General features: G+C 52.7%; 1 protein-coding gene across 19 annotated transcripts in view; it reads right to left on the bottom strand.

The window, feature by feature from the left end:
• PLEKHG3 (pleckstrin homology and RhoGEF domain containing G3) overlaps nucleotides 1-15,888 on the bottom strand; it is a 39,147-nt gene that overhangs the window by 11,677 nt on the left and 11,582 nt on the right. For 7 of the 19 annotated variants that reach the window (XM_019733324.3, XM_074327362.2, XM_074327366.2 and 4 more), the window contains exons 2-4: nucleotides 2,786-3,172; nucleotides 1,567-1,664; nucleotides 266-335 (exon numbers count right to left, since the gene is read on the bottom strand). In XM_019733324.3, coding sequence (XP_019588883.2) covers nucleotides 266-335; nucleotides 1,567-1,664; nucleotides 2,786-3,133 — 516 coding nt within the window. In that variant the 5' untranslated portion in view covers nucleotides 3,134-3,172. Of the gene's footprint in view, nucleotides 1-265; nucleotides 336-1,566; nucleotides 1,665-2,785; nucleotides 3,173-7,911; nucleotides 8,066-8,190; nucleotides 8,299-14,202; nucleotides 14,420-15,888 lie in introns of those variants that run through there. The other 12 variants (XM_019733317.3, XM_019733316.3, XM_019733320.3 and 9 more) reach the window with 7 other exon arrangements.

Raw genomic sequence — 15,888 nt, 5'->3', positions numbered from 1 at the left:
AAAGGCATGCCCCCGGTCCCCAGAGCAACTCTGCCCCCGTTTCCCCGTGTCTGCAGATCCATCTTTGTATCCATCTGTCTAGGACATGCCATCTACCCAGCACCCCCTGGCTCTACCCCAGAATACCCTTCCCATTCCCGACAGGGTACCCAGCACTTCCCCTGGAAAGGAGCCCCCAGGGCTCAGGTGTCCACTGAAGGTGGGAGCTCCTATCCCACTGAGCCCCCAGCAGAGCTGGACCAGGCAAGGACCTCGCCCTTCTTACCCTTTCCACAAAGCAGCTGGCCACAGCCACAGGGTCACTATTGCAGCTATCCAGGTCTCTGAGTAGCTGGCTGGGTGAGGGAGAGTGGTGATCAGACCTGGGACCGCTGGCAGCCTCCACAGCTACCCACAAACCATGCCCCCGCCCACCTCCTCGTGCCCAGATACACAATCAGCCCTGGTGTCATGCCAAAGAGTCGGGGCTTCTACCCTCAAAGCGAGCCCTGCCTAGGGCAGCAACCACAGAAAGCATCCAGCACCACTGCAAAGATGGGGAAAGGAGACCCACGTGCTCAGCAAGCAAGAGAGGGAGGGGACACCAGTACCCACCTCGGGAGGGGATACAGCTCCTCTGCAGGCAGAAGGAGTGAAACACAAATGCAGAGATTAAAGGAGGAAGAAGAAAGAGAGGGGACTTGAAAAAGAACCAAGGCCCCAGTTCAGAAGGATGTGGGAAAAGGAAAGACAGAGTCCCAGCACCGCTTGTTCTTAATGGGGTGCTACAGGACACCCTAGAAATGGTGCTCCCCTTGCTTCCTCCCCCTCAGCTCCCTCTCTTTTCCCAACCTCCCACCACCCAGTCCAGCTCTCCCTCCTAGACTTCTCCAGCTCGCACAGCAGGAAGTCCCTCTGCCCATCTTAAGGAGTCTGGGGTAAGGTTCCTCCGGAACTATCCGCACTACCCCAAGCTCTGCTCCTCCTGATCAGTGCCCTTTCCCTTATCAGGCCCAAGTGGCACACACCAGATCCGCAAGGAGCCCCTCCGCCCTGAAGCAGCGCCTCGCCAGGCCTTGCTTAGCTTCCCCCCGCCCATCGGGCCTGGCCTGTGCATTCTCCTAACAGGTCAGATCTCCTCTAGGAGCCCTGACTTCCATGAGGTCAGCAGGGAGATGGACAAGAAATTAAGAGATGTGCAAGTGGGGGACAAAGATGAGAGGGACAAAGGGGCCATAAATGGACAGAGGGAAGAGCATCGTGTGCAAGGGTCCAGCAGTTCCCTGGGGGCCGGGGGGTGGTGGCAGTGCTGGCCCAGGCTGGACCCAACATGCACGTGGCCTCAGATGATCTCCCTGCCTGTCAGGAAGCACATCGGCCCCAGAGCACATGGTCCCACACGTCTTCTCTCCTTCAGGGAGCTAACCATACCTTTGTATAGGGATGGACCACCCTTCCCCACCCTCAGAGATCCAGCTTGGGCCCAAAAGTCCTGGTCCACGAGGCCAAAGACCCCCAGGGTTCCTCCCTAGGCCCCGAGATGGGTCTCACAGGTGGAACATGGTGCATGCCAAGCCTACTCCATACCTGTTCAGTGCGTAGATGTTTTCTATGTTCCCAAAGAGAGCGCTGACTTGTTCTGGCTTCAGCAGCCCAGGTGTGTCAATGATCTTCAAGAGGTAATCCTGCACGGAGACAGGCGTCAGAGCCCAGCCCCTCCTGGCACAATCCTGTCCCCCCAGCCACACCTCATTTCGGTACTGCATTTTACAGCTGCGATTTCACAGACATCACCTACCATACTGGGTTGGATAGCTCCCCCAAAATAATATACACTTGACACCTCAGAATGTGACCTGATTTGGAAATGGGTCTTTGCAGATGTAACTAGTTTAGGATCTCGAGATGACACCATACTGGATTTAGGGTGGGCTCTAAATCCAATGACTGGTGTTCTTATTAGAGGATCAGTCACAGAGAGACACAGAGAAGGAGGCCATGGGAAGATGGAGGCAGAGAGGGGGTGATGCAGCTCCAGGCCAAGGAACACCGAGGATGGCCGGGAGCCACCAGAAGCTGGGAGAGAGGCTTGGGACACATTCTCCCTCAGAGCCTTCAGAAGGAACCAACCCTGCCAACATCTTGGCCTCCTACACCAAGACAGACTACATTTCTGCATCTTAAGCCCCCCAGTTTGTGGTATTTGTTACAGCCGCCCTGGAAAACAATACACCTCCCTCTGCTTCGGGCAGCTTCCTCAGTGACAACCACACAGCCACCTTCTCCTGTGAACCCTGCACAGTGGGACAGGCTTCGCCTCCATGGCCCTTCTAGGCAGGTACACCTTCACTTTACAATGAGGCACCTGAGGTTCAGGGAGTTACTCACCTGCCCGAGACCCCACAGCTAGGAAACAGAGCAAGGATCTGGGAACAGACTGTCAGGGTCCAGTTTCTTCACCTCCTTCAGTCTCCCCTGAGCACAGGAGCCCTCCCGCCCCCCTTGGCAAAGGGCCTACTCCCCAGGAATGTGCGGGCAGTTCCGCCGGCCTGAGAGAACGATCTGACCCAGAGTCATCCGGTACTGTGAGCAGCCTGCGGCTTCCCCAGGACGGGGGCAGGGAGGCGTCCCCACCACTCCATGGGAAGCACACCTTCTGAAATAAAGGTGCCATGGAGAACTGCCCTTCCCATGTGGAAGTAGGTTTACGCGAGAGAAATGGGCCACCAGGGCCAGGCCAGCCCAGCGAGGACATGAGCAGGCACCCTCCAGGCCTCAGCTCTGAAGCGCCACGGGCCTCACTCACCTCCACGATGCTGCGCAGATCCTGCACGTACATGCGCTCGGTTTCCACGATTTCCCGCACCACGCGGCCCAGGTAACTGAGCTTGTGCGCAGGCGCCGCTGCCGCCCGGCTGTTGAATGGGGATAAGGGTCCCTTCTTGTTCAGCCAGCTGCTGGAGTTGCTGTTGTTGGGGGGATGCCGGCCGCGCGAGGAGCCTGCTTCCCCATTTTCAGCTAAGGCCTCGGGGCCACTGGGCTCCTCCATGGCACCTCGGCTGTCCCGGGACGAGCCCGACGAGGACGCGGTGGAGGTCAGGCTCACCGGCCGCTCCTGGCTGCCGTCCTGGCGGAGGGAGGCAGAGACGGGCATCCTGGCATCGCTGCCTGGCGGGAGCACTCCGGCGAGATTCTGGACAGGAGCGACAAAGGGTCAAACTGAGTCCTCACAGAAAGAGAAAGTAAAAGGGTGGCAGCCAGCGGCAAGGTGGGGGAGGAGCATGGGGAGTTACTGTTTAATGTGTGTAGTTTCAGTTTTACAAGATAAAAAAAGTTCTGCGGATGGACTGGTAGTGACAAATGCACAACAATGTGAATGGAATTAATGCCACTGAATCATACACTTAAGACTGGTTAAAACGTCAATTTTATCTTATGTGTATGTTACCACCATTTTAAAGAAACAACTCTGAATGCCCACGAAGTCCCTTCCCTCAGACCCTAGGAGCACCTACAAGGATGCCCAAGTAACCGTCCTTCCTGCGTTCAAAAGCTCCACCTTCATCTTTCCCAGGGTGGAAGAGAGGTGGACCACATCCGGGGCAATAAGGGCTCAGAAACCTGAGGCCTCAGAAAAGCAAAGAGGGCATCTCTGTCGGAGCCCAAGTCGGGGTGCCTTCTGATGGAATCCCAAGTCACTGGCCTCTCAGAGCCTCAGCTGCGCAGCATCTGCCCCAGAGCTGTGTCCTCCCAGGACGCAGCGACCTGCTGTACGCACAGCTCTGAGGTTGGTGCCTGGCACAGGGCAAGGGCTCCACAAACCATCAAAACAGTGATGATAATGGTAGTTGTCAAAAAGCACAAGTGCTGGGCTGGACGGGTGGCTCAGTTAGAGCGCAAGCTCTGGGCAATGGGGCTGCCATTTGATTCCCACATGGGCCAGCGAGCTGCGCCCTCCGCAACTAGAATGAAGTCAATGAGCTGTCGCTCAGCTCCCGGGTGGCCAGATGGCTCAGTTGGTTGGAGCGTGTCTTCCCAACCACAAGGTTGCCGGTTCGACTCCCGCAAGGGATGGTGGGCTGAGCCCCCTGCAACTAACAATGGCAATTGGACCTGGAGCTGAGCTGCGCCCTCCACAACTAAGACTGAAAGGACAACTTGACTTGGAAAAGTCCTGGAAGTACACACTGTTCCCCAATAAAATCCTGTTCCCTTCCCCAATAAAAAAATAAAAAAATAAAAAGCACAACTACTCACCTGTCAGGTCCTGTGCTGGGGACACCAGACAAGAATAGCAAAGATCTGGCTCTTATAATCTAAGAGGACGCACATGCCAGAGAGTAATATTATTCCTGAGATTGCAAAATCTCTGGGGTGCCTGCCAGTGGCTGCACCACAAACCATGAAACCTCATGGATACTGACGGGGCAGGCAGAAGAGATGGTACAAAGGCTGAGGCCACATTAGCCCCTGCCCGTGACTCACCGTGGCTCCTAGGGCACAGGAAATTCCCCAGGGCTGAGCCACCAGTGAGTCTCCCTAAGCTTCTCCCATCATGGCTCAGTCAGGGCAGCACAGCAAACAGGAAGCTGCTCCCAGGTGAGGCAAACACAGCCTCAGGTGGACTTCATTTCCTGAACAGATGGTGGAGCTCACCTGTAGGCCCTCTTGGAGCCGCAAGTCAGGGGAGGGGCTGTAGCCTTTGAGAAGGACAGGGGCACTCTGCACCCCCAACCCCAAGGACCAGGGCTCACCAACACCACTTCCCAGAATATACATTTGATTGCTGTTTCCACGGAAAAAAGTTCCAGAGCATGTCTCCAGCTCCACTGACCCAAAGCCTTCCATCCCTAGTTTTAGGGCTCAAAAGCTACCAGACCACAGAGAGCTATGAGGAGAAGGATCTAGAAGGTGCCATGACTCTAGTAACTGTGAATTTGCCCCCTGGTTTTCTGTGCCTCTGCCCCAACCTGAAACCAGCACCCAGACCTGTGCCCAGCCTCTGGCTTCTGCAAATGTTTTCTCTGCCTGGACATTATTTCCTCTCCATCTATCTCATGCCATACCACCCAACCTGTCTGGCTTATCCCCAACCCTCAGGTCTCAGAATAGAAGCCAAACCTCCCTCTAGAAACCTCCCAGAAACCAAACCTGAGGCACCTTCTGCATAATTAGAGAACCACAGGGTAACGCCTACTCTAGCACTCACTGGTGAGACTGACTAGTTTGAGACCCCTTACCCTACCCTAGACTGTAAGTGGCTTAAGGGCCGAGGCCATGAGTGATATGGCAAATGAATAATGATGGTGAACAAACTGGTGCTTCTACTGAGATAAGTCAGGAGCACAGACCTATTTACCATCCACACTAGCCCAGCAAGGACCCTCTCAGTGCTTCGTCACTTTGTGTCTCAGGTGTGTGTGTGGGGGGGGGGGGGGTCACCCCTGAGGTGCACTATGTGAGCCCCTCCCTGTTTGCAGATGAGGACACAGTGGCAGCACTAGGGCCAGTCCTGCATTCCCTCCAGTCAGATGCAACAAAAGGAGGATTAATTAACATTCATCTTGGGGAAACTGAGCATCTAGAGGAGAGCCCCTTGGGAAATGCATCATTACTGCTTTGTCCTCCCTCCTCAAGAGCCTTTAAAATGAACCAGCTAGGCCTTTCTAGAGAACCAGCTGGCAGGGTTCCACCATGTCATTTCAGCACCAAGAAAGACAAAGACCGGTACTCCACCCCAGGCCTTAACCCCCAGCCCTGTGGGACTCTGGTGGCCTTCAAAGCATATTGCAAAGCTAGGGACCCTGCACCTGTCGGTCCCAGCTGGAACCATGGGGCAGGGGATGTACGGCCTAAGACCTTTCCCAGATCAGCCCTGGGGTCAGTCAGCCAGAGGATGCTAAATGGAAAAGGTCCCAGGTCCCAAATGGATTTCACAGCCGGCCAGGCCATAGCCTTAAAATAAAGGATTAGTCACAGCCCATGCCACCCCATACATACTGTCTCCGGAAGATTTATCTCTAAAGGGTACCTTCTGAGGTCACTCTTCGGGGACCCCATGGCAACATAAGCACACTTCACACGCAGAAGCTAAAGCATCTTTTCTACTTGGAGAAATGATCTCCGATTGAACATAGCCATCTGCCTGCAAACCAAGCTACATTTTCAAAGTAGTGCCCCTGCCAAAATCTGGGGCTAAAACTAACCCTAACAGCTAAAATGTTCTAAGTGCTATAGACATAGCAAGCCACTTATATCTCAAAACAACTCTGAGGTAGATACTATTATTGTGCCCATTTTACAGATGCAGAAATGGAGGTCACAAGAGTAGCATGTGGTAGAGCCTGGATTTGAACTCAGGCTCTAGTGCTTATGCTCCCTGCCCCTGCCTCCCTAACAGATTTCACACCAGCCAGGGACACAGGCAAAGGATTAGTCACAGCCCTGGGTGCCAGGGCTTTGCCTCAGCATAAGCCCTAGGGACATACTAAGACTTAAAATTAAAAGATCAGAGTTTTTAATGTGACACTTCATTTGCCCCACAAAGGCCCATGGAGGTAAAAGGCTGAGTGTTAAGATTCCTTCAGGCTATTTCTAGACCTGCTACCATGTGACTTCTGGCCTTTTACCCTCCTGGTTAGAACAACATGGTAAAAATACAGATTCCAGGTCAAAGGATCACAGGTCATGGAGAAGGGGTCGAGCATGAGGTCAGTCTGTAATTCCTCAGATGATGGGCAATGCAGAGCCGTGAGCAGGAGATGCGGGATCACAAGGTTTTCTCTCCCCGGCAGGAAGACTGGGAAAGAATGTAGAGACCCAGGCAGGGAGGGACGAGGAGCAGACGGGGCAGTGAGAGCACAGAAGGCACAGTGCAGGTGGGGACTGAGTAGACACCATTTGACGATGACAGAAAAGAGACACCACACTCAGGGTGAGTGCCTCCTGGTCCTAAAAGCCTGCTCCCGACCATGACGGTGTGCAGTTCAGACTCTCACAGAGACGGCTAAAGAATTAGGTTGGTGCAAAAGTAATTACGGTTCTTGTCAATTATTTTTCACCTTTTAAACCGCAATTACTTTTGCACCAACCTAATAGCTAGCTGCCCACATGCCCTGGGGCAGAGCCAACCTTTCCTTCCTCCCCACTGAGCACTGCCCCAAATTGTAAGATCCACCCCCAGGCCAAGATTAGAACTCAGGTCGTCAAAGTCATCTTGGACAACACGGCGCTGGGGAAGTGGAAGCCTAGAGAAAGAGCTGACAGGGAGGCAGAAGCCGAACCCTCCAGCCAGATCCCATGCCCACCCCATCCTGTGACACCAGGTCTCTAGTTCCCTTAAGTGTCCCCCAGCTGTGCCCTCTCCCCTCTCTCAACATGAATCAATCCAGTTAATCAATCAGTAAATCATTCTTCCCGAAAACTCTCTATCTCAAATCCCAAGCCTGTGAAGCCCTCTTTGACGAGGTTCCAGATCTTTTCCTTTGATGGGCCCAAGAAACTACTCAGACACACACCTTTAAGGGTCCAGGGGGCAGGAGAGGAAGGGAAATCAGTTTGTTTGTTTTTTTAAACTTTCTCTAAACATAACCCCACCGTTACTCCACCCACACTTGTGGAGGTTATTGGCCCCACCTCCCAAGGACCTTCCCTGAATATCCCGAGGAAGGGAGGCAGGCAGGCTTCCGCAGGCCCCTAGGATTCCCAGCACAGATGATGGGCTACGTCCCCATCCTTCTCCCCAGAGGAGAGTGGTGCCTCGGGGCATGCCCCCAATCTGACCCGCACCACTGCCTCCAACAAGAAAGTGACACCACCCAAAACCCATAATAGCCCCCACCCCCACATTCTGTCCTCGGCCTCTTGTCACTGAGGGAACAGGACATGGCTTCCAACCAACTTCAGAAAAAATAGTCTCCCAGGGGCACTCACCTGGAACCTTCTGAAGATGGAGAATCTCTGCTTCTCTGGTCCTGGGGAATCCCCAGGACTCAGCAACATTCCCTACTGGCCCTCCCTCCCCAACCAGTGGGCTGAGAAGGTGGGAGGGGAGAAGGGCCACTTGTTGGTGACCCCCTCTATGTGGGCCAGCACTCTGGAGGCTCCCCAGAAAACATCTCAGTTCAGGGAGGCTGGGTCCAGGTGCGGAGGAGGCTGACGTCATCCTGTCACCCCACACCCAAGAAGTGGAAGCCGACACACCACACCTACTTTAGAGGCGGGCAGGACAGGAGTCAGGGGGTTCCTTCAAAGGCAACTGCTCCAAAGTCCATCAGCCCAAGTGGAGGAAAGAGGAGACGTTCACAAGGCACCTGCCGCAGGCCAAGTACTTCTTCAGGTACTCCAGACTGCCTTCTTTTATCTTTCACCTGCAAACACCTCCCAGACATTCCAAAGGCTCTCCAAACCAGGGCAGCCAGATGGCCTTTGACCTTCCCCAGAACAATCTCCCAACTCCACTGTCAGGAGGGTACCAGCAGGAAGTGACAGAGAAAATCCACAACTTTTCCGCCTTTTCCAGGGCAGGAGCAAGGTGAACCTCCACTGAAATCCTGAACCACTCAGCTGTGTTCTTGCCACAGCTCAGCACCGCCCCACGCCAGGCTGTTTCCCAACTCTGCCCCCAGCAGAAGCCCGGCTCTGGCCCTTGCGCTCCCACTGCTCCCCTCAGGCCCTTCTCTCCGTGAGCACTCCCTGGCCAGCAGGGGGTCGCAGAGCTGAGGTCACACCAACAGGAGGGCACCTTTCACAAGCCCAGGCTTTCCCCAGGAGGATCCCTGAGCGGTCTGGCTCTTTGGCCCTTTCCCCAAGCAGTTTCCTCACTCTGGCCCCTCCCTTTCCTCCCCAGAGACTTGGGGGAGGGACTAAGCACCCTAAGAAGGGACAACGGAAGGCTCCCCAGGGAGTGAGTGTGCTCCATGTGAGCAACGTGACTCACAGAGTCTGTGTGAACAGTGTGACCAGGGTTTCTGGGCCACACAAACCCAGGCCAGCTGGCTCAAATTCATTTTCCCTCGGGAAGTCATTCCCCACCCCCCCACCCAAGAACAGCTGGGGGGACACCAAGTGTGGCCGGTTTCCGAAGCAGGACTACAGCTGCTGGGATGGAAAAGGATTTGTTTGCCAATAGAACCCTCTCACCTAAATTCTGGGAGGAAGTCTGAGCCTAAAAACCGAAGTCCAGAAAACTCCCTGCACCTGGCCTTGGAAGGGGAGGAAAGCCCCCGGCATCTTGTTTCAATGGGAAGACCACTTGCCCCCTCACTGTTCCCACTGGCCCACAACCCCAACATATGCTCGTGTCGTTCCTCAAACCTGGATTATGTCCCGGGCCCTCTCTCCCTACACAAATTCTCCTGCAGAAAGGCCTCCCCAACCATTTCCAACCCCTTCAACACACACACTACACACACTACCGTGGACTGAATGCCCCCCCCCCTTCCCAAGAAAATCGTATCGTAAACCCTGGGTATGTGTTAGCTTCTGTGGCAAAAGAGACTCTGAAGATGTGCTCAAGTTAAGGAACGTGAGATGGGGAGATTATCCTCGATTATCTGGGTAGGCCCGATATAATCACAAGGGTCCTTACAAAAGGGAGGCAGCAGGAATCAGAAGTTGATGTGACAACAAAAGGAGAGGGGCAGAGAGAAAGACTGGAAGATGCTACACTGCTGGCTCTGCAGATGGAGGAAAGGGACCACGAGTCAGAGGAGCTCAGCAGCCGTAGGCAGCTGGGAAAGACAAGAAAACAAATTTCCCCTGGGGCCTCCAAAAGAACACAGCCCTGGGGACTCAGGCTAACTTCTGACCGCCAGAACTGTGACATCAGAAATGTATATTGTTTTGAGCCACTGAGTTTGTGGAGCTTGTTACAGCAGCTGGAAGACACTAATACTAAACACTTCTTTAAATTCTAATTAATTATTTAAATTCTAATGGCCCTGAGTAGCTCTGAAAACACTTGGCCTTAGGGGTTCGTATGTGCAAGCTTTTCTCCTAGACTAAACAGTAAAACTCAGTGGGCCTTCTCTCCCATACTCTTCCTTCAACCCCAGAGGGCAATACACACACTAGGTGCTCAGTAAATGCCTGCGGAAGGACTGCAGCACTGTGCCTGGAGCACCTCTCACCACTCCCTCATCAGGTGAAAACTAAACGGGGGCAGAAGTCAAGACCGCAGCCAGTGTCTCCGAGACCAGTGGGTTTCCACATTAGTCACTGCCAGCAAGTTTCCAACCAGCCAAGAGGCACCCAAGAGTGGTGACTGCTCATTCACCCCACCAGTGCCATCCTACTTGGCCCCAGACGAAGGCCTAGAACAGGGGAACAGTTCCCTGCCATGCCACATATTAAGTGACCAGCCATAAAAAAACTGGGAGGAGAGGGAAAGTGGCCAACGGACCACTTTGGAGCTCAGATAAGGAACTACAGTAAGTTCCCTCTACAAATATGCCAGAAAAAAACAGTCCAGCAGAAGGTTTTACATGGACACATACTAAATGCAAATGAGAACGATTACTGTTGATTAGAAATTGCTATTGCTCACAGCCAGGATAGGTCAACTTGGCTCCCAGCACTACTTGTCATTAAGCAGGGAAAAGACACAATGTCCCCAGAAGATGGAGCAGACAAAAGACGGTGCTAGAAGTCTCAGACGGATTCAATGTTCCCAGAGACCTCACCTCTCTCTTTTCTCGGTCAAAAAGGCTCACAGGACCACCTCTCCTTATCAGCAAAATTCAGGGACCCAGACCTGCCACTTAGCTATCTTGTTGCCTCCGCTGTAGGGGCTGCTCTAGGCTGGGGTGGCGGTAGGGAGGAAACAGGAGTTACAATTACTACTGCATCAGGTTCAAAGGCACTGGAGAATCTCCCTGGGGACCAAGTGGGAACAGAAAGGCCCATTAGGTCCCCCTGAGTTCTCAGCAGAGGAGGAGCTATGCTAATACCCAAGCATGTGTGTGCACGTGAGTCCACAGAGCCCAGAGGTTAAATGCGCTAAATGGATGCACAGCTTTTGGAGTCAAGTAGACCCAGCTTGAACCCCAGCTCCTCCACTCTACTGGTTGGATTTGTCCTTGGGTAAATCACTTGACCTCACCAAGCTTCAAGTTTCTCATTTGCAAAATGAGCACAGCAATAGTAACAACCCCAAGGCTGAGCTACAAGTAAAGCAATTTGCACATCTGACACAGTGAGACCACCATAAATGGTAGCAAGCATGATGATGATGGATAACTTATTATTTGTTCCACAGGCAAGTAAGACAAGAGGTTTTGTATGATTTGTGTCTAAAATGTTGACCCACATCTCAAATTAACAAAAGATATATGTTAAACTCGGGAAACCAACATGGCCTAAGCCTCCACTACCAACCATCCATCATCTGTGATCCCAACATCACTTCAGGCCATGTTCTTCTAAGTACAGATATAAAGCATTTCAGCTGGAAAGGAAAAACACTCTGCTATCCACACCCAACACAAGGTCAAACCAGAAGATGAAGTATAACTGAGTCAGGGTCCTTTGCTGTAGCAGGCAGGGCACACTCCTCAGGGCTCCACTGGGACAGGTGACGTGTACTGCTAGGAACTGGAGAGGAACAGAGCCATGGGGGACAACAGGCCTAAGCCGGAACAGACTTCCAGGTAATGTGAGGTGGCAAAGGCACAAATAAGTGATCAATAAAAACCATCCTGGACACTGGTCCTTGGGTTTTAAAGAAAAGACAAAACTCAGCTTTCAGAGTGGACATGTGGACAGCTAGGACATAAGACAAAGATGCAAGGTCCTGGGAAAAGTCCTGGGTTCACTCATTTTCTAAGTCACAGGGAATAACATCAAAGAGGGGAAAGCAGCAGATGTGTATGCATGAGCCCAGGGTCTCGAGCCAGCACCGCTCAAAACCAGTCCTAGCTCTGCTCCTACCGAGCTGGATCTAAGGAGCAAGGCAGGGAGCGCTTTGTGACGTAATGCCTGCCCTCTTTCGGGATAACACTATTGCATATAACACTTCCGACCGCAGTCATAGGCTTCGGAGTTCACTGGGCAAGTATTTTCAAGCACCTGCTTTGCACAGAGATATTGTGGCAGCCTTGTGGGAGATACCAAGATAAATCACACACAGAACCCATTCCCAAGAGCTGATATTCTATCAGGAGGAACAAGGCAAGTGCATCAATAACAAAAGGAGGCAGCGTGGTGGTGTGAGCAGCATGGAAGTTCAAGACTGCCTGCGTTTGGAGCAACACTTCAGAGCATGATGCCTGTTAGGCCCTGGGGATACTGAAACAAATAAGACATTGTCCCTGTCTTTGAGGAACTGAATTCTAGAAGGAAAAAAAGCCCCGTAAATAGATTATCCACAAAGCAGTGCCTTGAATGCTGGTACAGAAGTAGGAACACATAAACTGTTAAGAGTAGCTAGTGCTGCCTAAGGGACGGGGCAGATTTAAAGGAGGTGACACGTTAGCTGAGTCCTGGATGAGGAGTGAGCTTGTGCCAGGGAAAGTTGAGTCCCGAAAGGACACAGACCCCCCCCCCCCCCCCCAAGGAGCTGGACAGCTGGCAGCACGAGGCTGGAAGGCAGGCTGAGGACAGACTGAAGGAATCGGCAATGGCTTTGTGGGAAAGGACACACCTGAGCCAGGCCTGCAGACAACTACCCAGACAGGTGGAGACGGAGCTCTACAAGGTAAACTGCCATGTGGGGCTATGGCAGGACGCGGCCATGTAACCAGAGTGCTCAAGAAGAATCCAGAAACCCAAGAGAGTGCTGGCTATTCAGAGAGCTTCAAGGAGGAGAAAGAGAGACGTAGGGAGCCCCTGCTAGAAAGATGAGACCTGATTCCAACTTCTCTGAAGGGGAGACAAATGAAGTCCCAAATAAACATGACTCTGTCAAGCTACATGTGAATTAAATTCTTCTAAAAAAAGGACAAGAACACCTACTCTAGAAAACTGAGACCAGGGCTTAAGCGCAAGGGAATCTCTCACTGGAGTTTCAGGCCAGTAAGTCCCACTGGGCTTGGGGAGGGGTCAGTGTACATCTTACCACCTGAGGGGTTTTCCCTTCCCCAAATTCTCACTTTCCCTCCCCAAGCAAGTTAGAGTTAGGGGGCAAGGCTGCCAGCAGGATGGCTCCTCCAAACGCAACTTCCTCTCCAATTCCAAGCATGAGCATCCAGGCCCAGAAGTGTGTAAATGTGAGCTGCCCCATTTTGTGAACTGTTTCAATTGGTCAAATGCCCTGGCCCTCCCCATCCCTCGGACAGGACAGCACGAGAAGAGCTCCAGCGAACACCCCTCACTGTGCTGGACGCTTACCTTGGTTGGGCCTGGCGCCTGACCAACACAAGTTAGAAATGTCCAAGGCACACCTTACAGACTCACAGAACAAGGTTAATTCTCAAAGGCAGCCAGCCCTTCAGACAGCAGGGCCTCCTGCACTTCCCCTCACAGCTCCCTGTCTCACAGAGCCCAGGAGGGCCCCTCTCTACCCCACAGCACCTGCCCCGCCCCCACCCTCAGGTCCCTGCCTTTCCTTCTAAGGGGCCTCACGAGGGAGGCCCAGGAAACTCATCCAACCAGTTCCCAGGTGGGAGGAGAGGAGCTTTTTCCCCAGGCTGAGAGGTTACACAGACCAGAATGGACAGGAGGGGCAGCTGTCACCAAAGCCCAGATTCTGGGGTGAGGGGGTACCCATGCCATGTAGTAGCTTGGCTCAGGCAGCAGTGTCCTGCTCCTGGAAAAGCAAGGCTTTGATTCAAGGCTGAAAGACATCACCAAGTCAAGGTCTGCTGCCCCCGACCTCCTTGCCCCTGCCGCCCCGCCAGAGCACTGGAAGTGTGGGGGCACTGCCCATGGCTGGTGGTGCCCATCAGGGACAAGACAGGGTGGGGGAGAACTTCCTTTCACGTGCTCCACCTGCCACTACTTGGTTTTATCAAAAATAACCACCCTCTGTGCGTGCTGGATGCCTCCAGGAATGGCCTCTTCTCTAACCACCCAAATCTGAATGTTCAGAGATCAGAAGACCCTCCACAACTCCCCAAGCAGAGCCATTTGCAGTCACCTCCAAAAGGAACACAGGACTGTTCTGCTCTCACCCTGCCATGATGGACAAATCCACTTAAAGAAGCCAAGCAGGATAAAAAAGACCAGCTGGCCTATACCTGCACCTGTGAGGACCTCAGTTTCTGAACCCCCAAGGGAGAAACCTACCTTTTGCCCCAAAGCCTGTGGCTGGCCAGGTTTCTTAGGGGAGTCTGGCAAGACTCGGAGGCTTGGAGTTGAGGGAGTTGAGAGAGTCGTGGTCATGCCCCACTCGCACCCCTGGCCTGGCCCCAGCTGGGTACCTAGTGCTTTTCTCAAAAGGGCTCCCATCTGAGCATGGAGAAGGCCGCATTCTTCCACAACGGCAGATGAGCAGTTAACAGGCTTGGGGCAAGCAGAGCAGCGAGCTGCCACCAACGGCCTGGGGACTTAAAGTGCCCGGCCTCCTGCAAAACCTCTCCAATAAATGTCCTATTCAGAACCAGTTCCGCGTGTGGGTCATTCTTTCTGCATTTCTATCATTCCTGATTCCTGGGAGGCCCCTTACAGAGGAAATGCAGCTTCCCACCCGAATTCAGCAGGTCCCTGCTGGATGGGGACCCAGAACACAGCCAGACAGGTGAGTGCCACACGGCTAAGGACGTGCAAACATCTCTGGCAATTAAACACGGGACACTAACTGCAGGAAGTCAAATACTAAAGACGCACGAACAAAGCCAGATCATTCACCAGCACAACAATACTCCATTTATGCGGCTCCTCCCCCACCCAGGCCCTCCAAGCCTGAGGATATTAACCCTTCGGTCCTTAACAACAGCCAGGGACTGAGGGGGGCAGGTGAGCAACAAGTATTATTATCCCTGTTTTACAGATCAGGAAACTGAGGCATAAGTGATTCCCAAGATGCCAGACTGGAATAATATCAACCAGCGGTTTATTAGGGTGTACCAGGCGCTTTGCTAAACACATTCTTTATATGTAATCTCCTTACAACCCTACGATCCAGAGCTTTTTATTTTCTCACTTACCCAGGACTGTACAGTGAGATAAGAAGGAAATCCGGGGTTTGCTGGAATCCAAGCTTCCCGTGCTTTTTCACCATTCCCCAACACCGGTTCCCTTGTGGCCCAAGAGACAGAGCCAAAAATGGAATGCAAAAGTGCTGTCCCGCAGCCCCCTTATAATAATGCCCTAGAATAGTTTTGCCCTTTTACTAGTAACACTGTGCTCCTATACTGTAGTAACAAGTTCCTACACTGTGGGGCAGTCTCAGAAAGAGGCCAAAATGGAATCACCCAGGAATTCATAACTCACCCATATATGCCTCCACAAACCACTTATGTGACAGTATAAGATAACCCGGGACAAGCATACAGGCTGCTTTTCTCCACCTGTGGAGGCACTAATCTGTCAGGGACTCAGTGAGTGGCAAGTATCCTGTTTTCTGTGAGTGCCCTGTCTTCAAATCAACTACAGCCTTATAAAGGAAAGGACCAGATCTTCCTGGGATTTTGTACCATTATCCTCCAGGTCTTCCAGAATTCAGATCCCTACTACTGATTTTGGCAGCTGTAGAAACATGCTGGAAGAAGGCTAAAGAACACAAGATGATGGATGGCATTTTGCGGGCTTTTATGATGCTAGAAAAAGACATCCCCGGTGGAGGTACAGAAAAAGGTTTGGGAATGGACGGCCAAACTGTTCACCTCTTCTCTGTTGCCCGAAAGCTTCAGAACTGGGGCTGAGATGACTTCCTGTCTGAAACAGGATTACTCAAACTCACTCATATTTATTGGCAGTATAAACCATAAGCCAGGTGCTGAGGACACAGAGATGAATAAGAGAAATCCTTGC

This window comes from Rhinolophus sinicus, chromosome 3 (genome assembly GCF_057876585.1).
Source record: "Rhinolophus sinicus isolate RSI-liver-muscle chromosome 3, RSI-T2T, whole genome shotgun sequence".
NCBI lineage: Eukaryota > Metazoa > Chordata > Mammalia > Chiroptera > Rhinolophidae > Rhinolophus > Rhinolophus sinicus.
This window is presented reverse-complemented; position numbering and strand designations above follow the sequence as displayed.